Source organism: Lontra canadensis, unplaced genomic scaffold, assembly GCF_010015895.1.
Source record: "Lontra canadensis isolate GAN:19392208 unplaced genomic scaffold, GSC_riverotter_1.0 scaffold5, whole genome shotgun sequence".
In the NCBI taxonomy this organism is placed as follows: domain Eukaryota; kingdom Metazoa; phylum Chordata; class Mammalia; order Carnivora; family Mustelidae; genus Lontra; species Lontra canadensis.
In genome coordinates this window covers 35,294,604-35,318,913 of record NW_022630999.1, presented here as the reverse complement: position 1 = coordinate 35,318,913, position 24,310 = coordinate 35,294,604, and the positions used below count along the sequence as shown (strand labels likewise).

The 24,310-nt window shown below is 41.8% G+C and overlaps 1 protein-coding gene and 1 long non-coding RNA gene across 5 annotated transcripts in view; one reads left to right on the top strand and one right to left on the bottom strand.

Moving 5' to 3' along the window:
- STK10 (serine/threonine kinase 10) overlaps positions 1-13,195 on the top strand; it is a 116,621-nt gene extending 103,426 nt beyond the window's left edge. For both annotated transcript variants that reach the window (XM_032851803.1, XM_032851804.1), the window contains 2 exons: positions 1,277-1,390; positions 12,602-13,195. In XM_032851803.1, coding sequence (XP_032707694.1) covers positions 1,277-1,390; positions 12,602-12,742 — 255 coding nt within the window. In that variant the 3' untranslated portion in view covers positions 12,743-13,195. The remainder of the gene's footprint in view (positions 1-1,276; positions 1,391-12,601) is intronic.
- LOC116864313 overlaps positions 1-24,310 on the bottom strand; it is a 66,972-nt gene that overhangs the window by 5,275 nt on the left and 37,387 nt on the right. For 2 of the 3 annotated variants that reach the window (XR_004381991.1, XR_004381989.1), the window contains exon 2: positions 1,252-1,456. This is a non-coding gene — a long non-coding RNA (uncharacterized LOC116864313). Of the gene's footprint in view, positions 1-1,251; positions 1,457-9,541; positions 9,577-24,310 lie in introns of those variants that run through there. The other variant, XR_004381990.1, reaches the window with a different exon arrangement.

Below are 24,310 nucleotides of genomic sequence, written 5' to 3'. Positions count from 1 at the left end.
GGTTGGGTTCAGCCTCTCTTTCTGGCTTGCAGATGGCCTGCTTCTTGCTGTGTCCTCACATGTCACAGAGAAGGAGAAGTCACCTCTCTAGTCTCTTCTAAAGACACTAATCCCATCATGAGGGCCCCAGCCCTAGGATCTCAGCTAAACTTAATTTTTCCCTAAAGGCCCACCTCCAAATAGCATCATAGTGGGGATTAGGGCTTCAACATATGAATTTTGGGGAGACACAATTCAGTCCAAAGCACGCAATACAATGCTCTTTAAAAGAGTGAAAATTAGGGCGCCTGGGTGGCTCAGTGGGTTAAGCCGCTGCCTTCGGCTCAGGTCATGATCTCAGGGTCCTGGGATCGAGTCCCGCATCGGGCTCTCTGCTCAGCAGGGAGCCTGCTTCCCTTCCTCTCTCTCTGCCTGCCTCTCTGCCTACTTGTGATTCTGTCTGTCAAATAAATAAATAAAATCTAAAAAAAAAAAAAAAAAAAAGAGTGAAAATTAAGGGGCGCCTGGGTGGCTCAGTGGGTTAAAGCCTCTGCCTTCACTCAGGTCATGATCCCAGGGTTCTGGGATCGAGCCCCACATCAGGTTCTCTGCTCAGCAGGGAGCCTGCTCCGCACAACCCCCACCCCGCGCGCCTGCCTCTCTGCCTACTTGTGATCTCTATCAAATGAATAAATCTTTAAAAAAATAAAAAATAAAAGAATGAAAATTAAGAGCAACCTAATTGACCAGATGTAGGGGAGTGTTTAAATTTGATGAATCCACACTGGGATATTGTGTAGGCACTGAAAATGATTAAGAAAAATGTTAATTCTTTGTAGAAATATTTACATTGTAACGTTAAGGGTTGGGGGAAGCAGGTGTCAGAAATGTATAATACAGGGTGAGCTGAACAACATCTAAATTTTTGCAGTGGGTGCCTCTAGCGGTGGGATTAGGGGTCTTATTTATTGTTAATAGTTGTATAAAAATGACATAAATGTTCATGTTGAAGAATTCAAACAATGCAAAAAAGCACCAAGAAGAAAGATGCAAATTACTGTAGCTCCCACCACATAATAAGAGCTATTACCACGAATATTCTGAAACATTCCTCCAGGCGTTTCTTGGTATCTGTGTATTAATAGGTATAGAGTTTCATATAAATTTTATAATCAAGTAGAAGAAGAAAGAAGTGAATAGTGCTGATGTCATCATGTCTATAGCATGAAGTCTGTTTTAGCCCTCTGCACCTCTGCCTTCTGAGTTTCTTACCTGTTCTGCCTGGAATTTGTTCCAGAATGAAAAGTGTCACCTCCTGGTAGAACATGAAACCCAGAAGCTGAAGGCCCTAGATGAGAGCCATAACCAGAACTTGAAGGAATGGCGGGACAAGCTTCGGCCACGCAAAAAGGTAACCATGTCTGGGCTTGTGGGCTCGGTGGTAGGCTCTTCTCCATGCTGAGGCACAGGTGTCTGCCTACACTGTGAATACAGATATAAATAAGATACAGATTTATAGATTTACTTGAAGAAATTGGCTCCTAGGTTTGTGGATGGCTGGTAAGTCTGAAATCTGCAGGGCAGGTTGGAGACTCAGGGAAGAGCTGATGTTGCAGTTGCGAGTCCTTGGACAGTCTGCAAGCAGAATTCCTTTTTCCTTAGGGGCACCTCAGTTGTGAGGCCTTTGACTGTTTGGATGAGGCCCACCCACATTTGGGAGGGTAATCTGCTTTACTCAGAGTCTACAGAGTTAAATATTAATCACATCTAAAAGTTCCTTAACAATGACATCTCCCTGGGGGTTTGACCAAACAACTGGGTGCCGTGTCCTGCAAGGTTGACACATAAAATTAACCATCACAGGGCCTCAGTGTGGTCAGTTATAAAGTGGATGTGGATATTGTACAGTGTGATGAAGTCCACAGCCAGCCCCTAGTACAGGCCAAGGACATACTTCCTTCCTTCCACTCCCAACCTCTCTGAGGAGAGAGCTGCCCTAACTGCCCTTGGTCAGGTTTCCAGAAGCCCTGAGGTTTGTTCTGCCGTCACGCATCTGCTCTGCTTGTTCTAACTGTGGTCTGGACAAGAGGCAGCTGCCTACCTCAGCTGCCTGATGGCCCTGGAAGTCCTTGAAGGGAGGCTTCCCTACCTGTGCTAATGGAGCTTCTGTCTGGAAGCTGGCCCCGGTCCCAGACCTTCCTCTCAGCAGGCCCATGTTCATCATTTTCTGTAGTCACAGCCTGTTGGGACTTTTGATACTTGACAACTCAAATCAATAATGCTCCTGCTAACATACGTTGACTCTGGTATCAGGAAATAAATGTTCATCTGGTTCTCTTACCTGGGTGTTCTATACCCTTGGCACGTCCTGAGAGAGAGTTTGAAAATGAATGATCACGTTGCCTCTGACAAATGCCTCATATTTTCAGGGCACCTGGGTTTAGGGGAGGCACCAAAGTGTATGTTTGGACAGCTGTACTGGATTTTGCTTGTGGGCCTGCTATTATGCAGAATTCTTTTTTAATTTTATTTTTTAAGATTTTATTAGAGAGAGAGGTGGGGGAGACCCCAAGCAGGGCGGAGGGGCAGAGGAAGAGGGAAAAGCGAGCTTCCCGCTGAGCAGGGAACCTGATGCAGGACTTGATCCTAGGACTTTGGGATCATGACCTCAGCTGAAGGCAGACACTTAACCAACTGAGACACCCAGGCATCCTATTTTATAGAATTCTTTGTAGAACTGTCTGTCATTAGCTACCTGCGTTACTGCTGGAACATGGAACCAGAGTGATATGATTTTTTATACTCTTGCATTATAATTTATAGTCTTGAGCTGTACAGGGGCAGGGGAGATGACTGTACACTATACAATAATTTTAGAGAAATTAAGACTGCTTTCAAGTAAGTACAGAATATCTGGTAGCATCAATAAAGTGTTGCTTGGGTGACAGTTAACACAGAATATGGCCTCAGACAAGTCTTCCCTTCCCAATCTTGCTTTTTAGGGGTATAAAATGTAGATAACATTTCTTCCCTTAAAGCGAGTGTTAGTAAACTATTGTCCATGGGCCAAATCTGGCCTACCATCTGTATTTGTAGATAAAGTTTTATTGGAACACAGCCAAGCTCATTCATTTCCATATTGTCTCTGGCTGATTTTGTACTACAACGGCAGCTGAGTATTTGTGACAGAAACCTCACAGCCTGTAAAGTGGAAAATATTTATAATCTGGCCCTTTACAGCAAAAGGATTACAGATTCCTGCCTCAGGTTATATAGATGAATGTATGGGGTAGCAGAGGAGAGCAGTGATTCAGAGCACAGGGTTTGGAGTGAGAAAGGCATGAAGTAAAGTCCTGGCTCCCCTATTACTCTCTGTGAAACCCTGGGCAAGTTACTAAACCTCTCTGCTCAGGAAGTGGTAGCTTTGATAATTAAATTGTTATTCCTATAGCACAGATCACAAACTGAAACTGGCTTACAGGTATTAGGTTTGGCCAATATATAGAAATTTAAAAATTTTTTGAAAGTTGCCAACCTTGGGGCGCCTGGGTGGCTCAGTTGCTTGAGCGTCTGCCTTCAGCTTGGTTCATGATCCCAGGGTCCTGGGATCAACCCTTACATTGGGCTCCCTGCTCAGCAGGAGCCTACTTCTCCATCTTCCTCTATCTGCCGCTCTCTCTCGTGCTGGTGTGGTCTCTCTCAAATAAATAAAATAAACAAAAAAAAGGAAAGTTGCCAACCTTTAAATTAAGTAAAGGTATACCTGTTTTACTGTACTTCACAAACAATTGTGTCCCCCCTACAAAACTAATGGTTTGTGGCAATCCCATGGTGAGTATATCCACCAGTGTCATTTTTCCAATAGAATTTGCTTACTTTATGTCTCTGTGTCACATTTTCATAATTCTTGCAACATTTTAAACTTTTCATTATTATTATGGTGATCCGTGATCTTTGATGTTATTATCATACTTGTTTTGGGGTGCCATGAAACTTGCCACAAAAGATGGTGAACTTCAAAACAAGTCTCAATAAATTTAAGAAGACTGAAATGATATCATGCATCTTTTCCAACCACAACAGTATGAGACTGGAAATTAATCACAAAAAAAAACTGAAAAAACATGAAGTTGTGAAAACTGGACACCATATTACTGAACAAGTAATAGGTAAACGAAGAAATGAAAGAGGAAAAAATGGACACAAATGAAAATGAAAACACACTGGCTCAAAATCTTTGGAGTTCTAAGAGGAAAATATATAGTGATACTGGCTAATCTCAAGAAACAAAAAAAATCTCACATAAACAATCTAAAAGAGCTAGAAAAAGAACAAAGCCTAAGGTTAAGAGAAGATAGGAAACAATAGCCATTAGAGCTTTAAATGAAATTGAGAATAACAAATCGACAGAAAAAAAAAATCAATGAAAACTAAGAGCCACTTCTTTGAAGAGTTAAACAGAATGGATAAACTTTTAGCCAGTGTCATCAAGAAAAAAAGAGAAAGGACCCAAATAAATAAAATCAGAAATGAAAGAGAACATCCAGCACCCCAGAAATAGAAAGGATTACATGAGAATAGTACAAAACATTAAATGCCAACAAACTGGACAAGCTAGAAGAAGTGGATAAATTCCTAGAAACAATCTTCTAAAACTGAATCAGGAAGAATTAGAAAAGCTGAACAGACCAATTACTGGGAATGAAATGGAATTGGTATGCAAAAAGCTACCAACAACAACAACAACAACAACAACAAAAACCCAGGGCCAGAGGGATTCACAGTGAATTCTACCACACATTTAAAGAAGACATTATTTTCCTCAATCTATTCCAAAAAATGGAAGAGCAAAGAAAGCTTCCAAGTACACTCTAGGAGGCCAGAATTAATCCTGATAGTAAAACAAAGACAATCCAAAAAAAGAAAACCACAGGCCATATTCCTGATGAACAACAGATGACAAAATTCTGAACAAAGTATTAGCAAACCCACACTCAACAATACATTAAAAAGATCAGTCAACATGATACGTATCAACAAAATGAAGGATAAAAGTCATATGATGATCTCAGCAGATGCAGAAAAAGCTTTGACAAAATCCAGCATCTGTTTGTGATAAAAACTCTCAACAGAGTGGGTTTAGAGGGAACATATCTCAACATAACAAAGGTCCTATATGAAAACGCCACCGCTTAACATCATCCTTGGTGGTAAAAAACTGAGAATTTTCCCCCCTAAGATTAGGAATAAGACAAGGAGAATGTGCCCACTTTCACAACTTTTATTCAGCATAGTAGTGAGAATCGTAGCCACAGCAATGGACTTAAAAAAGATTAAATACTTCCTTACCAATTTGGATGCCTTTTAACTGTTACTATTTGCAAAAGACATAATACTATCCATAGAAAACCCTAAAGACTCCACCAAAAAACTATATTACAAGTACTAAATCAATTCAGTAAAGCTGCAGGACACAAAATTAATACACAGAAATCAGTTGTACTTTTATGTACTAATAACACAGTAGCAGAAAGATAAATTAAGAAAGCAATTCCAGGGCGCCTGGGTGACTCAGTGGGTTAAAGCCTCTGCCTTCGGCTCAGGTCGTGGTCCCAGAGTCCTGGGATCGAGCCCCGCATTGGGCTCTCTGCTGAGCAGGGAGCCTGCTTCCCCCCTCTCTCTGCCTGCCTCTCTGCCTACATGTGATCTCCGTCTATCAAATAAATAAAATCTTTAAAAAAAAAAAAAGCAATTCCATTTATAACTGAACCACATTGAATAAATACCTAGGGATGAACCAAACCATAAGACATTAATGAAAGAAATTGAAGATAACAAAAACAAATGGAAAGATATTCCACGCTCATGGATTGGAAGAATTAACACTGTTAAAGTGTCCGTATTGCTCAAAGCAATCTACAGATTCAGTGCAGTCCCTATCAAAATACCAACAGTATTCTTCACAGAATTAGAATGATACTAAAATTTGTATGGAACCACAAAAGACCCCAAATAGCCAAAGAAATCTTGAAAAACAACAAAACTGGAGGTATCAGAATGTCACATTTCAACATACACTACAAAGCTGGAATAACCAAAACAGTATGGTACTGACATAAAAACACACACACAGATCACTGGAACATAATAAAACCCAGAAGTAATCCCACACTTACATGGTCATTAATCTATGACAAAGGAGGCAAGAATATACAATGGGGAAAAGACTCTCTTTAATAAATGGTGTTGGGAAAACTGGACAGCCATACAAAAGAATGAAAATGAACCACTTTCTTACAATACATAAAAATAAACTCAAAGTGGATTAAAGTCCTAAATGTGAGACCTTGAAATCATAAAAATCCTAGAAGCTACTAGCAGAGGCAATAATTTCTCTAACACAGGCTGTAGCAGCATTTTTTTTTTTTTTAGGTATCTCTCCTAAGGCAAGGGAAACAAAAGCAAAAATAAACTATCGGAACTACCCCAAACTGAAAAGCTTTTTTGCATAGCAAAGAAAAACATCAACAAAATGATAAAGCATCCTACTGAATGGGGAAATATATTTGCAAATGATATGTCTGATAAGGGGTTAATATCAAAATACATAAAGAGCTTAAACAACTAAACACCAAAAACCCCAAATAGTAAATGGGCAGAGGACATGAATAGACATTTTTCCAAAGATAAGACATTTGACCAACAGATACGTGAGAAGATGTTCAACATCACTAATCATCAGGGAAATGCTAATCAAAATCATAAGCAGATATCACTTTGCACCTGTCAGAATGGCTCATATTAAAAAGACAAGAAATAACAAGTGTTGACATGGTTGCAGAGAAAAAGGAACTTTTGTGCACTGTTGGTGGAAATGTAAATTGGTGCAGCCATTGTGGGAAATAGTATGGAAATTCCTCAAAAAATTAGAAATACCACATGATATAATAATTCCACTACTGGGTACTTAGAAAACAAAAACATTAATTTGAAAAGACATATGTACCTCTATATTTATTGCAGCATTATTTACAACAAGATGGGAAAGTAACCCAAGTGTCCATCAATAGATGAATGCATAAAGAAAATGTATATACACACACACTGGAGTATTACTTAGCCATGGAAAATGAGATCTTTGCCATTTCAGACAACGTGAAGGTCTTATGCTAAGTGAAATAAGTCAGACACAGACAAATACTGTTACATTTCATATGTATATATCATTACATGTGGAATTGAAACAAAACAGTAGACAGAAAGCAGAAACAAACCCGTAAGAGAACAAACTGATAGTTGCCACAGAGGAGAGGGGTGAGGGGAAGGACAAAAATGGGTGGAGTGGGAGATACAAGCTTCCAGTTGTAGAATGAACAAGTCAAAGGGATAAAAGTTAAAGCACTGAGAACATAGGAGTATTAGAGTAGCATTATATGATGACAGATGGTAGCTACACTTGTGCTGAGCATAGCATAATGTATAGACTTGCCAAGTCACTGTTGTACACTTGAAACTAATGTAACATGGTGTGCTAACTATTCGATAAATCATAAAATACACTTAAAAAAAAAATAAGACGGCCAACTATTGCATATCTTAAGACTGCTCCACTGACTTCCCATTCCCCTGGCTCTCTCCCTTTCTCCTCAGGCCTCATTCCATGAGACACAGTAATACTAAAATTATACCAATTAATGACCCAACATAGAGTGGACTTTCAGTGTTCAAGTGAAAGGAAGAGTTTCATGGCTCTCGTTTTAAATCGAAAGCTAGACATGATTAAGCGTTATGAGGAAGGCAATGTTGAAATTTGAGATGGGCCAAAATCTGGCCTCTTGCATCAAACAGTTATAGTCAAGTTGTGAATGCAAAGGAAAAGTTTTGAAGGAAATTAAAAGTGCTACTCTAGTGAATACATGAATGATAAGAAAGCTAAATAGCCTTATTGCTGAAATGGAGAAAATTTTTATGGATCAAACCAGCCACAAATTCCCTTTAGCCAAGGCCTAATCCAGCGCAGGGGCCTGTCTTCAATTCTGTGAACACTGAGAGGTGAGGAAGCTGCAGAAGAAGTTTGAATTTAGCAGAGGTTGGTTCATGAGGCTTAATGGAAGGAGCTGTCTCCAGAACAGAAAAGTGCAAGGAGAAGCGGCACGTGCCAATGTAGAAGCTACAGCCAGTTCTCCAGAAGATGTCGCTGAGATAATTCATGAGAGTGGCTACACTAAGTAACAGATTTTCAACACAGATGAAACAGTCTTCTATTAGAGGAAGAGTTTATAGCCGGAGAGGAGAAGTCACTGCCTGCCTTCAGAGCTTCAGGCTAACTCTCATTAGGGGCAACTGCAGCTGGTGACTTCAAGTTGAAGCTAGTGTTCATTTACCATTCCAAAGATCCTAGGGCCCTTAAGAATTATACTCATCTATTCTGTCTGTGTTCTTGAAATGGAACAGCAAAGCCTTGATGACAGCACATCCGTTTACAACATGGTTTACTATTTTAAGCTCACTGTTGAGACCTGCTGCTCATTGGCCATGCACCTGGTCACCTGAGGGAGATGTAAACATGGTTTGTTTTTGTTTTTGAGAGAGAGAGAGATCGAGAGAGTGCACACGAGCATATGTGAGCAGGGGTGGGGGGCGCAAAGGGAGAGAGAGAGAGAATCTTAAGCAGGCTTCATGCCCAGCACCGAGCTCAACATGGGGCTCAATCTCATGACCCTGAGATCATGACCTGAGCTGAAACCAAGAGTCCAGACACTTAACTCACTGAGCCACCCAGGCATCCCTAATGATGTTGTTGTTATTGTTATTATTTTTTAAAGATTAATGTTTTCATGCTTGCTAACATAAAATCCATTCTGCAGCCCATGGGTCAAGAGTAAATTTGACTTTCAAGTGTCCTTACTTAAGAAATACATTTCGTGAGGTTATAGCTGCCATAGACATCCATCCTCTCATGGATCTAGGCAAAGTAAGTCAAAAACCTTCTGGTAAGGATTCACCATTCTTGATGCCATTAGGTACATTGATGATTCATGAGAAAAGGTGAAAACATGAAGATGAACAGGAGTTTAGAAAGAAGCTGATTCCAACCCTCATGGATGACTTTGAGGGGTCCAGGACTTCAGTGGAGGAAGTAATTGTAGATGTGGAAACAGCACAAGAGTGAGAAGTGGAGCCCGAAGCTGTGGCTGAATTGGTGTACTCTGGTGACAAAACCTAATGGATGAGGAGTTACTTCTTATGGATGAACAAAGAAAGTGGTTTCCCACGATAGACTCTACTCCTGGTGAAGACTTCAAATGACAAGAAAGAATTCAGAAATCCCACATGGTTAGTTGATAAGGCAGAGGCAGGGTTTGAGAGAACAAACTCCAATCTTGAAAGAAATTCTGTTGTGGGTAAAATGCTGTCAAACGGCATCACATGCTACCGAGAAATTGTTTGGGAAGGGAAGAGTCAATTGCTGTGGCAGACTTCACTGTTGGCCTTTTTTAAGAAACTGCCTTGTATGTGAGCTATACTTCAATAATAAAAATAAAAAAATAACTACACTCACCATGGTGAGCATAGCATGATGCTCATGTCGAATTTCATGTCTAATCACCATGTTGTACACCTGGAAGGAATACAAACATTGTATGTCAATTATACTTCAGTAATAAAAAGAAAGATTGCCACAGCCTCCCCAACCTTCAGCAGCCATCTTGTTCAGTCAGGAGACATTACTAGCAAAACATTACAGATTGCTAAAAACTCAGATGACAGCATTTTTTAGCAATAAAGCACATTTTAATTACGGTACATACATTGTTTTTTTAGACCACGCTTTCGCACACTTAAGACTATAGTATGCCATTGACATAACTTGTTTTGGTAAACATGATTTTTATATGCACTAGGAAATTAAAAAAATTCATTTGACTTACTTTTGTGATATTTGCTTTATTGCGGTAGTCTGGAACCAAACCCACAATAGCTGCAAGGAATGTCTGTGGGGGGAAAGTTTACATAAAAATCTGAGTTTTCAGTTTTTTTGAAAACCCAACTCTAGCAATACTGGGTTTGTCATGCCACATGACAGCCATCAGCTGGAGCTAAGAAGAAACCGCCCTCTTCAGACAGTGTGTGCTCTTCACCTCACCACAGCCCCCACCACTCCTTATTGCCTCACACCCAGCTCTCTTCACTTATTCCGTTCACTTGGCTGCCTCCCACAGGCACTGGATTTTGTAACTTCTGTTATAAAAGCTTACACAGTACTACTTTTATCTTGCTTATATATAATGTTTGCTTATCACAAACACTTTAATATGAATACATCCAGCAAAGGAGAACTTGAGCTAAGATTCTGTGTGAATTACCAGAAGTTTCAAATCTCAAGTCCGAGATGCGGCATGACTTTAAATGCCTTTGCCGGCCTTCACATGGACATCCTGACTGGAAAGATTGGTATTGTGATCCAGGGTCCATCTTTGCTTAGAAGTATAGAGAACTCATGGGGCGCCTGGGTGGCTCAGTGGGTTAAAGCCTCTGCCTTCAGCTCAGGTCATGGTCTCAGGGTGCTGGGATCGAGCCCTGCATCAGACTCTGCTCAGTAGGGAGCTTGCTCCCACCCCCTACCCCCCGCCTGCCTCTCTGTCTGCTTGTGATCTGTCAAATAAATAAAATCTTAAAAAAAAAAAAAGTACAGAGCACTCACTAGAATTTAGTACTATTGAAGGAATAAGAGCATAAGGGGGGATCTGGTAATTATTTGTTGAGACTATTTCAGGGCATCCAAAGAATAGTCTTAAAAAGAGACATATAATAGGGGTGCCTGGGTGACTTAGTTGGTTATGTGTCTGACTCTTGATTTCAGCTCTGGTATTAGGGTCCTGGGATCGAACCCTACGTCGGGTTCCCTTGCTGCTTGTCTCCCTTTCCCTCCTCCCCTGCTCATTCTGTCTCCTTCTCTCAAAATTTAATCAATCTTAAAAAAGACACAAAATAGAAGGCTGGTCAAATCCTATGAACATGGTTACTTCTATGGTGAAAATAAGGAAACTGGGCTGATGGTCGGATGCTTAATAATGAAGCCACATTTACTTAGCATCGGGTGTGTGCCCGGCTTTGCAGATGGTGAACCACAGTGTTTCAGAGCGTTAACTCTGAAGTTAGAGGTAGGTTCCCGTCTTGGCTATGCTCCCTAGCTAGCTGGGTAACCTTGGGAAAGTGATCTAAGCTCCCCGAGCTTCAGTTTCTCCATCTATAAGATGGAAATAATAGTATCTGTCTCATAGGCTGAAGACTGAATAAGATGTAATGCAGTTAGCATAGCACCTGACATGTAAGAACTACTCAGTTTAACTATGACTCTTCAGTTTTTAGTTTAATTCTCACAACAGCCCTGCTAGTTAGGTAGTGATATTGCCATTTTACACAGGAATAAAGGTGACGTGTGAAGGCCACACAGCTGGTAATAAGAAAGCTGAATTCTTGTATGACTTTAACTCATGTTCTTTCCAGTACACTTTGCTTCCCTTTTTAATTGAATGCCTTTTATTGGAGACCCCTCAAGACATTTTTTGGTAGGATCCAATTTATCTAGATACACTTGCATGTGCCCCAGGGACGCTCCTGTAATAATGGTCAGCTAGACACTCTGCTTGGAGTTACCTAATGTGTTTTAGCAACACACAGAACCTCTGTTCTGCCATAACTACCACAAGTTTTCAGAATCAGAATCTCAGGGGGTGGTGTGAAGGCCTGTGTATTTTTTTTAAAAAGATTTATTTGATGGAGAAAGAGAGAGAGTACAAGCAGGGATAGTGGATGAGGGAGAAATAGGCTCCCTGCTCACGTGGGACCCGATCCCAGGACGCTGGAATAATGACCTGAGCCGAAGGCAGACACTTAACTGACTGAGCCACTCAGGTGCCCAAGGCACATGTATTTTATTTTTATTTTTTATTTTTTAAAAGATTTTATTTATTTGACAGAGATCACAAGTAGGCAGAGAAGCAGGCAGAGAGAGGAGGAAGCAGGCTCCCTGCTGAGCAGAGAGCCCGATGTGGGGCTCGATCCCAGGACCCAGGGATCATGACCTGAGCTGAAGGCAGAGGCTTTAACCCACTGAGCCACCCAGGCGCCCCTAGGCACATGTATTTTAAAAATAACCCCCTGGATGATCTCTGTGGGGCAGTGCTCTCATTAGGAACACTATGTACTTAGACATCTCTGTCCCCACCAACCCCCATCCCCTACCTCCCTACTGTCTGCTGTTAAAAAATCTATCTGTCCGTTTTCTTTCTCCATTCATTTGGCTGTTTCCCTGCCAGAAGATTGGCATCTGCCCCCTCCCCCCACCACATTTGTGAGAGGGCATTTCACAAACTATAGCCCCTGGCCCACAGCAAACTCCTGTATGGTGCTGGCAGAAGGAAGCAAGAGGTGGTAGCTCTCTGCTGGGTGACCGGCTCTGGGAGAGGAAAGAGGGAAGACTGAGTTACCATGCACTAAAGGCCTGGGGTGGGATGGGGGATTTCCAGAGAAGGCCACATTGGTGGGGGTCCTGTATTTAGGAGACCTGTGTCCTGTGGGATATGACTGAGCTCTGTCTTCCCTCTTTCTGTCCTAGGCACTGGAAGAAGATCTGAACCAGAAGAAGCGAGAACAGGAGATGTTCTTCAAAATGAATGAGGAGACAGAATGCCTGAACCCTACCACCCCAAATAAGGCCACCAAGTTCTTCCCCTACAGCTCTGTGGATACTTCTTAACAGCCATTTGGGGTGGTGGGTGGCAGGCTGGTGGGCCTCCAGGGCCCACCCATTCTCTGTGAACAAGTAACTCAGGACCCCCCTTCCCTCTTGCTTCCATGCCAACTTGAATCCAGCCCCTTGCCCTATGCTACCCCAGCTGTGCCCAATAGACCCATCCCCGCGCTCCTTAACTCTCGCTCACTTATGGAGGGCGAGGTTTTATTATGTGTTGTGTGATCTTAATGTATATTCTTTTTGAGCCCTACATCCCTTCAAGCTGTCAGTGAGTGGGGTCAGAGTCCAGGAGAAATGGTGTTCTGCAGCCTTGAGGCCCTGCTGTTTGCCAGAACAGCAGTTTTGTGGTCTGTGGGCACCAAGTGCTGTCGCTGATTATGATGAGTTTGTTCATATTGTGATTTTTGCTGGCTTTGCAGCCATTCCTTGTAGATTCAGAGAAGAACCATGGCTCTGAGCAGCCACTTCGGTTCCTGGTGAAACCCACCCTGCAGCCGGCTGCCCCGGGGTGCCCTCATCCTTCCAGTAACCCCCGATTTGCTTTTCTCTTGAGATGAGGCCGTAGCTACAGCAGTGGGATGGAGGAGAGCCTGAGCGGTTCATTCTGCCGGTCTCGGGTGCTTCATGCCATCCCGTGCCCCCCGCCCTACTTGCACACATACACACACGTGGCCCCCGGCATTGCCCACGCTTGCCTCTGCCCTAGGCCTCTTGTGCCAGGTGGGCTGAACCACATTCACTGCCTGAGCCTGTGCCCCTGAGCGCGTGTAGGTGGAGCCACTGGTATGAAGTGTGCTGGGGGCTGGCACAAATGGTACAGGCTGAACTGCCAGCCTGTGATTCCCTCTGGCTCCCGCACAGGCTCCTGGGTTCAGGGATAAATTCTACACCACAAGAGACTATGTCTAGGCTGTTCCTATCTCACACCTGCCCATCCAGTCTACAGGTGATTCGGGGAGGCTGCTTCCCTCTGCCTCTCCTAGGAGGAGTCTGGCCTTACACTTGAGACACAGGCTGGATTTCTGCTGAGGAAGAAAAAGCCTCAAGGAGAGATGTAATGCTTCCTGTCCCCAGCAGCACCGTGGATGCAGAGCTTCCGTACCTCAGCTGGAATCCTGGACCTTTGGGTTACCCAGCCGGCCTCCTACAGATTCGGAGTCCCAAAGGCTGGAGGACGTAGAATACCCTAATGCTCAAATAGGCCTTCAGTTTCTCTACAAAGAAAACTTCGTTCGTTTTGGTTTCTAACTTAAATATAAATGAATGGCTTCTATAGGAAGATACCTGCTTTAAGTAAAACTGAAGGCGGTTTTGAGGAATCATACGGATGCTATATTAAGTCTGGGTACTGTTTTGCTGGTGATGGAGTGGCTAACATCCAGGGAGGACTTTTTCTTTCACTCCTAAATGTCTAAGGCTTGATGCTTGTTGGTTCTAAAGCAATTCTCTGGAAGTGTTCTTGGCACTGGTTAGAACTGGATCTAACTAGTTAGAACTGGGAGGGAGGGTAGCTATTCAACAAGAAGGGACTCGGGGTTCCCAAGGCTTATGTACACAGTGAAGAGGCTCGGGGGGCTGTGGGAAGGCGGGGTCCTCTTAAATTAATGAACATTCAGCTTGCCTGCTTCAGTATTTGACCCAGATGGGGTAGTTTTCTGGTCTCGCACATACGAGATAAGGGAAACCATTGTCCCCTTTTATTCCTTTTGGTGCACAGGTGCTGGGAAAATATGAACTAGCAGCACTGTAATTACAGAACATTGACCAAGTTCCACCAGACAAGGTCAGCACTGGCGAATGGTCAGGCAGGGCTGATTTTGGCTTTGTTTACAGTGTTGCCTTTTGCAGCCTGGGGTGTGAGAATGAGTATTTAGGTGAAATGCCAGTTTCATAGTTCAGATGGAAGTCGTTGATCATGCCCCTATCTGGCTTATCATTCACATGACTCCTAGAATCTTGTTCAGGGAGTTGCTGCTTCCCTGTTCAGTGCTGCCCATGGCCTGATGGGCCTTTCTGGAGGGGGCTGGTTGGGTCGTCCAGCCTCAAGATGGAGCCAGCGTGCATGCCCATCAGAGAGAAGGCCCACACAGTATTCCTCATGCCCTGTGCTAATGTTTCCTCTGTAAGGGACAGATGAAACGGTTTCTTGTTTTCAGTCCATTTTTGGCAGAGTAAATATAACTAACTTATATTTTCCCTTTATAAAGGATAGAAGTTATTTTTGTGTCATTTCAAAACTTTATACAAAACTTTTGTAAAATGTTCTCTGCAAAGTTTAACTGCAAGAATGTAAATATGCTTCTAATAAAATAACAAGATGAGAGACTATTTACATTTGTGGTTGTTCTCTTAGAGTGGGGTGGAAATAGCAAGGCAGACTTAGCCACATTTGCTAGGTGAGAAGGGTTTTACTATCTTCTGTGAGTCACACAGCCAGTCAGACTTTGGTGTGGGTTTCTGTTTTGTAAGAAGTTATGCGTGTGTGTGTGTGTGTGTGTGTGTGTGCGCGCGCGCGTGCATGTTCGTGTGCATGTGGGCGTTCTACAGATTTTAACATTAACATTTTCATTTAACATCTAACATTTGACCCCGAGGATTTTTATTAAATCCTTTTAACAGCTTCTGAGGAAAAACTTGTCATTCCTATTTTCTAGATGAGGAAATGGACATGGAGCAAAGGAAGGCTGGGCCAAACTTCACAATACTGTAAATGATGCCTATGAAATTCAAACTTAGACCTAGAGGTGCTATTTCCACCATACCTCCACTCCTACTCTCAGCTGCCCGTTACACTGAGTAAGAGGCACTGTATTTAAAAGCAATTTTCTGCCATGCCTCTGAAACCCCACTGAGGGGTTCCTAAGCTAGGTCCACAGACCTCCTATCACCAAACAGGAATCAGAGGGTAGAATTGAATGTCTTTGTACGTAGGTGGGAAAAGATTTGTTTTTTAGTTTGACTAACCTCTAACTGAAATTCCATACTTCCCATCTGTATGGATGTAGGAAACTGACTCTAGTAGTATAAGCAGTCCCTGTGACAGTGTCAGCAAGAGAAATCAGGGATTTCATCTCACCAGACAGCTGGGGAGACATCTCAAAATTTTCTTCATCACTTTGGAGTAACAGTAGTTATTAAACCAATCACTAGATCCTGTTGTTTAATATTGAGATGTGTGTATCACATATATACATACATATTACATCTATAAGCAATATATATATGTTTTCTAACATTTTGATACCTGTATTTCATTATGATTGCTTTCACTTGTAAACTATGTGCTTTATATTGTACATCTGAAAATATTCTAAGAAGGGTTTTACATTCTTTCTTTATGGAATACCTTATAATTAAGAACCCCTACTCTGCAGCCCTGAGCTGTCACTGTACTAGAAACCTAATGACCAGCAGGTGGTGGTCAACTGTCAGGGTATCCCATAGGTCTGTGAACTCGGTGTGTTGGGAGGCAGGGGTGCAATGCCATGCCTCCATTAAGGGACAGAAGAGTAGCTGGGGTTCCCAGGAAAAAGGAGAGACAGGCGAAGAAGATAATGCCTCAAGGGGTACCTGGAACTTGAGAAATGAGATCATTCCACATGAACTGGTATCTCTTATGCACTAAGTGCTAGAGATGCTGAAATGCATGAAACACTGACATTGCCTTCAAAATACTTGTCCGGCTGAGGAAACAGACCTCAGAGAATCAGGCAAGAGCTCCTAGAGGCAGTGACGCTGAGTCTAGGAGGACAAACTACTGTGTGCCAAAACACATTTAGGGACTGCCGTATGAATGGTTTATAGCCATGAGACTGGAGAGAGTAGGGCCAGACCCGCATGCCTGGGCTCAGACTGACCCTTTCCAACCCAAGCACAGTAATAAGTCTGGGAAAGAGTTTACTCAGGGGAAGGACAGTTGAAATCATGACAGTGACTCAAGAGACCAGCTGGGGACAGAGATAATGTTGACATTGAAGGCAATAATGGCCCATAAAGCTTGGAGCCTTTAGAAAGGAATGCACAGACTGCAGGCTCCATAAGGGCAGGGAATAAGACTCTAGCTGATCCCTAAACACCCAGGACCCAGCATGTTGCAACAATGAAGTAATCAGTCTGGAGTCCTTGTGCCATCAAGGGTCTGAAAGGGGAGCAGAGGCAGTCTGGAGGCTGCAGACTGGATGTATATTAACCCACTGTGGTATCAGAGGTGTTGACTAGGTCAGATTAACCACCGTGTTGATAAAAATAAAACAGAGAACTTCACTTCCAGTGATGGCAGATGAGGTAATTCACACCAGTCCTCTAAAATCGAGGACAAACTGGAAAGCAAACTGGGCAAAAATATTAAAGATGTCTACTTGAAGACACAAGAGATCTATAAGAGAGTGGAGACTTAACAAAGTCAGGATTGAAGCAATTACAGAAGGCCAAAGAGATGATTCTGGTATTTTACCCTGAGAGCATTTGCTGATCCTAGAAAGCGTACAGATGTGGAGCTGACCAAAATCCCAGGATCTCTGCAAGGGGAGCCTGCACATGCAGTCAGTGGACTGGTCATGTCTGGTGCCCCAGTTTTGGGGGCTGCTTCCCACAGGATGCCTCTTGATTGCCTGAATCTGGGGGCTGAGGGAGGGTTGTGTTCCAGCATCCCTCAGGACTATAACAATCAATTCTTTGCAGGCTACCACCCCCAGAACACTACTGCACAGACAGCAGACTGAAAGACCCCTTAGTCTTTCTGTGAAAGAGGTGTATATGTTTGTCCAGGAGCTTTGGCCTGAGGCACACTCTAGAAGCCTATGGAGGTACTCTCAGAGAGTGTAGGCTGGGGACACCACCTTAATGCTCCTCCTCTGCCTTGCTCCAGTTCTCCAGTATCTCCCAGAAAGGAAAATATGTACTTGTCTGGAGCCCTGATTTTTGCTAATGCCATCTATGGAACACCTCCAGATCACTTGGTCTGGTGGCCAGCAGGGTTCATGCTTGTTGTCCCACAGTATTATATGTATTTGCATACTCAAAAGCTGCTACCTGAAGGTCTGGCTTCCAATTAATCTGAATCTAGGTGCTGAGATCCCCTACTTTAGGGCAGACAGAACTTTGCACACCCCCAACAATGGGAGCTTTATTTTAAAAATAAGACAGGTGGCTTAGAAAATCATAAAGGTTCAAGAGACTAACAAGGGCTAGACAAGGCTGAGCAATAATATTCATCTCTTAAACAAGGCAACTCCTTTAAGACTGGAAGAGATGGCTGTTTTGCTTTAATACATAGAAACTAACATAGAGTCAAGCAAAATCAGGAAACAGAGGAATATGTTCTAAACAAAAGAATAAGGTAAAACAGAAAAAAAAAACCTTAATGAAATGTGTTAAGTAATTCCGCTGATAAAGAGTCCAAAGTAATGGTCATAAAGATGCTCACCCAACTTGGGAGAAGAATGGCTAAACACAGTGAGAACTTTAATAAATGGGAAGAAAATAGAAGAAAGTACCAAATAAGAAGTCACAGAGCTGAAAAATACAATAATTAAACTGAAAAATACACTACAGGGGCTCAACAGCAGACTAGATGAAGCAGAAAAAAGATCAATGACTCAAACACAGAGCAGTGGAACTCTCTAGTCAGAGCAGCAAAAAGGAAAAAAGAATTTTAAGGAATGAAGATAGCTTAAGGGCTTTATAGGACAATATCAAATGGACTAAGATTTGTATTACAGAGTTCCCAAAAAGAGAAGAAAGAGGCAGGGATTTTTCTTGAAGAAATAAAGGCTGAAAACTTCCCTAATATTGGGAAAGAAATGGACATCTAGATCCAAGAAGTCCACAGAGTTCCAAAGAAGATAAACTCAAGAGGGAGGAGCAAGATGGCAGAGGAATAGGAGACCTGAATGTCATCAGGTCCCAGGAGTTCAGCTAGGTAGTTATCAAACCATTGTGAACACTTACAAACTCAACAGGATATCAAAGAGAAGAATAGCAGGAATTCTAGGAACAGAAAAACGACCACTTTCTGGAAGGTAGGACGTGCAGAAAAGTGAATCCCAGGCGATAGACGGGAAGACAGATCGTGAGGGAAAGGGCTGGCTCCCGGCAAGTGATAGAGCAGGGGAGCACAAAATCGCAACTTTTAGAAGTCTGCTCCACTGGGGGACATTGCACCAGAGGCTAAGCCTGGGGTGGAGCCCTTGCAGGGACAGCGTGGTCTCAGGACCCGCGGGGTCACAAAAAGACCAGGGGTGTCTGAGTGCGGCAGAGCTCCCAGGTATTGTAGCGGTTAAGCCAGCTGCAGAGATGGACCTGAGGTGTGGGGCGCTCATCTTGAGATTACCTCAAACTGTGATCCAAGGCACAGTTTGACCACTGCTCTTCAAGCAGGGGCCCCACAAGTGGCAGATCTGGAGAGACCCCCTCCTTCCTCCTCTGGGAGGAGCAGCATGGGAGCGTGCTGCAGGAATCTGCTGGATTTGGAGACTCCGAACAGGGCTGTGCACCAGAGATAGAAACGCTCGGTCACAGGCTGGGTGAGCTAGGAGTGCAGCCTGAGACCAGGGAGATGGAAGGGATTGACTGCTTTTCTCTGAGGGCACATTGAGGAGTGGGAAGAAGCTCTCGGCTCCTCCAATTGGAGACTGGGAGGCCGCCATTTTCACCCCCGTCCTCCAAAGCTCTACGGAAAGCATTCAGGGAACAAAAGCTACCGAGCACAAAACCAAGCAGATTACTTAGCCTGGCCCATGGCAAGGGTAGTGCAATTCTGCCCCAGGCAAAGACATTTGAGATTCACTGCAACAGGCCCCTCCCCAAGAAGATCAGCAAGAACATCCAGCCAAGACCAAGTCACGAATCAATGAGAATGGTGGAACACGAGAGCTAGAGGACTGCAGTGTATAGAATTCATGGCTTTTCCCCCATGATCCTTTAGTCTTTCAAAGTTAAATTTCTTAAATTTTATTTTTTTATTCTATTTTTAAAAATCTTTCCTCTTTCCTATTTTAACATTTTTAAACTATTTTATCTTACCAATACTTTTTAGAAATCTTTTTAAATTTTCATTGTTATAATCACATTTTATCCCTTCATTGCATTTAATCTTGTTTTTTGTATACATGCAGGTTTTTTTTTTCTTTAAAATTTTGGGATACACTTTCTCCTAATAGATCAAAATATACCCTAAATCTAGTACATGGCTTTGTTCTAGTCTCCAAGTTGATCACATTCTTTCCTCTTTTTCTTCTTTTTTCAACCAACTTCTTATCTTATCAATTTCTTTTTTAGAATCTTCCTTAATTTTCATCTTTAAGTCATATTCCATCCCTTCATCATGTTTACCCTTATTTTTGTATATATATAAATTTTTCTTTCTTTAAAATTTTGGGAGGCAGTTTCTTCTAACAGATCAAAATACACCCCAAATCAAGTGTGTGGTGGCTCTGTGGTATTCACTAGTCTAATATGTGTGCATGTGTGTATGTGTGTATGTGTGTGTATACACACATATATATGTATATATGTGTGTGTATATATATGTATATATGTGTGTATGTATATATGTATATGTGTGTGTGTGTGTGTGTGTGTGTGTGTATATATATATATAGATAGATATATATATTTATTTATTTATTTTTCCCCACCTTTCTTCTCCCCCCAGTTTTGGGTCTCCTCTGATTTGGTTAGTGTATATTTTTCTGGGGTTGTTGCTACCCTTTTAGTATTTTGTTCTCTCATTCATCTATTCCTACCTGGATAAAATGACAAGGTGGAAAAACTCGCCACAGAAAAAAGAACAAGAGGCAGTACTGATGGCTAGGGACCTAATCAATATGGACATTAGTAAGGTATCAAAACTGGAGTTCAAAATGACGATTTTGATGACTGGGTGGCTCAGTGGGTTAAGCCTCTGCCTTCGGCTCAGGTCACGGTCTCAGAGTCCTGGGATCGAGCCCCGCATCAGGCTCTCTGCTCAGCAGGGAGCTGCTTCCCCCTGTCTCTCTCTGCCTGCCTCTCTGACTACTTGCAATCTCTCTGTCAAAAAAAAAAAAAAAAAAAGACAATTATCAAGGTGCTAGCTGGGCTTGAAAAAAGCATGGAAGATATTAGAGAATCCTGGTCTGGAGAAATAAAAGAACTAAAATCTAACCAAGTTGAAATAAAAAAGCTATTAATGAGGTGCAATAAAAAATGGAGGTCTTACGGATAGAATAAATGAGGCAGAAGAGGGAATTAATGATACTGGAGACCAAATGATGGAGAATAAAGAAGCGTAGGAAAAGAGAAACAAACAACTACTGGACCACGAGGGAAGAATTTGAGAGATAAGTGATAGCATAAGATGAAACAATATTAGAATAATTGGGATCCCAGAAGAAGAAGAGAGAGGGGGGCAGAAAGTATCCTGGAGCAAACTATAGCAAGAATTTTCCTGATTTGGCCAAGGGAACAAGCATCAAAATCCAGGAGGCACAGAGATCGCCCCCTCAAAATCAATAAAAATAGATCAACACCCTGTGATCTAATAGTAAAACTTACAAGTCTCAGTGACAAAGAAAAAATCCTAAAAGCAGCTCAGGACAAGAGGTCTGTAACATACAATGGTAGAAATATTAGACTAGCAGCAGATCTATCCACAGAGACCTGGCAGGCCAGAAAGGACTGGCATGATATATTCAGAGCACTAAGTGAGAAAAATATGCAGCCAAGAATAATATATCTAGCTAGGCTGTCATTGAAAATAGAAGGAGAGATAAAAAGCTTTCAGGACAAACAAAAACTAAGAGAATCTGCAAACACCAAGCCAGCCCTATAGGAAATACTGAAAGAGGCCCTCTAAGTAAAGAGAGAGCCTAAAAATAACAGACAGGAAAGGAACAGAGACAATATACAGTAATAGTCACCTTACAGGCAATATGATGGCACTAAATTCATATTATGAAATAGTTACCCTGAATGAAATGGGCTAAATGCCCCAATCAAAAGACACAGGGTATCAGAATGTATAAAAAAAAAAAAAACCAAACATTGATATGCTGTCTACAAGAAACTCATTTTAGACCCAAAGACACCTCCAGATTTAAAGTGAGGGGGTGGAAAACAATTTACCATGCTAATGGACATCAAAAGAAAGTTGGGGTGGCAATCCTTATATCAGATCAATTAGATTTTAAGCCAAAGACTATAATAAGAGATGAGGAAGGACACTATATCATACTTAAAGTGTCTGCCCAACAAGAAGATCTAACAATTTTAAATATCTATGCCCCTAACATGGGAGCTGCCAATTATATAAACCAATTAATAACTAAATCAAAGAAACATATCAACAATAACAATATAATAGTAGGGGATGTTAACACCCCCCTCACTGAAATGGACAGATCATCTAAGCAAAAGATCAACAAGGAAAGGCTCTAAATGACACTCTGGACCAGATGGACATCACAGATATATTTAGAACATTCCATCCTAAAACAACAGAATACACATTCTTCTATAGTGCACATGGAACATTCTCCAGAATAGATCACACCCTGGGTCACCAATCAGGTCTCAACTGGTACCAAAAGACTGGGATCATTCCCTACATATTTTCAGACCACAATGCTTTGAAACTAGAACTCAGTCACAAGAAGAAAGAAAGAACTCAAAGACATGGAGGCTAATGAGCATCCTACTAAAGATGAATGGGTCAACCAGGAAATTAAAGAAGAATGAAAAAAATTCATGGAAACAAATGAAAATGAAAACACAACTGTTCTAAATCTTTGGGACATAGCAAAGGCAGTCCTGAGAGGAAAGGATATAGCAATACAAGCCTTTCTCAAGAACCAAGAAAGTTCTCATGTACACAACCTAACCCTACACCTAAAGGAGCTGAAGAAAGAACAGCAAAGAAAGCCTAAGCCCAGCAGGAGAAGAGAAATCATAAAGAGTGGAAATCAATGAAATAGAAACCAAAAGAACAGTTGGAACAAATAAACGAAATAAGGAACTGGTTCTTTGAAAGAATTAAGATTGATAAACGCCTGGGGCATCTGGGTGGCTCAGTGGGTTAAGCCTCTGCCTTCGGCTCAGGTCATGGTCTCAGGGTCCTGGGATTGAGCCCCACATTGGGCTCTCTGCTCAGCAGGGAACCTGCTTTCCCCTCTCTCTCTGTCTGCTCTCTGCCTACTTGTGATCTCTCTGTCAAATAAATAAATAAAATCTTAAAAAAAAAAAAAAGATTGATAAACCCCTGGCCAGACTTATGAAAAAGAAAAGAGTAAGGACCCAAATTAATAAAATCATGAATGAAAGAGGAGAGATCACAACCGACACCATAGAAATACAATTATAAGAACATATTATGAGCAACTATATACCAGCAAATTTTACAATCTGGAAGAAATGGATGCATTCCTAGAAACAGAAACTACCAAAACTGAACCAGGAAGAAATAGAAAACCTTAACAGACCCATAAAAAGTAAGGAGATTGAAGCAGTCATCAAAAACTCCCAACAAACAAGAGTCCAGGGCCAGATGGCTTGCCAGCGGAATTCTACCAAACATTTAAAGAAGAATTAAGACCTATTCTCCTGAAACTGTTCTAAGAATATAAATGGAAGGAAAACTTCCAATCTCATTTTATGAGGCCAGCATTACCTTGATCCCCAAACCAGACAAAGACCTCATCAAAAAGGAGAATTACAAATGAACACAGATGCAAAAATTCTCACCAAAATACTAGCCAACAGGACCCAACAGTACATTAAAAGGATTATTCACCATGACCAAGTGGGCTTTATTCCTGGGCTGCAAGGTTGGTTCAACATCCACAAATCAATCAATGTGATACAATACATTAATATAAGAAAGAACAAGAACCATATGATACTCTCAATAGATACTGAAAAAGCTTTTGGCAAAGTACAGCATCCTTTCTCGATCAAAATTCTTCAAGTGTAGGGATAGAGAATACATACCTGAATATCATCAAAGCCATCTATGAAAAACCCACAGCAAATATCATTCTCAATGCGGAAAAGCTGATGATTTTCCCCTAAGATCAGGAACACGGAAGGGATGTCCACTATCACCACTGCTATTCAACATAGTACTAGGAGTCCTAGCCTCAGTGATCAGACAAGAAATAAAAGGCATCCGAATTGGCAAAGAAGAAGTCAAACTCTCACTCTTTGCAGAAGATATGATACTTTATGTGGAAAATCCAAAAGACTCCATTCCAAAACTGCTAGAACTCATACAGGAATTCAGTAAAGTGTTAGCATATAAAATCAGTGCACAGAAATCAGCTGCATTTCTATACACCAACAGCAAGACAGAAGAAAGAGAAATTAAGAAGTCTACCCCATTTACAACTGTACCGAAAACCATAAGATACCTAGGAATACACTAACCGAAGAAGCAAAGAATCTGCACTCAGAAAACTATAAAGTACTCATGAAAGAAACTGAGGAAGACACAAAGAAATGGAAAACTGCTCCATGCTCATGGATTGGAAGAACAATATTGTGAAAATGTCTACGCTGCCTACAGCAATCTACACATTAAATGCAATCCCTATCAAAATA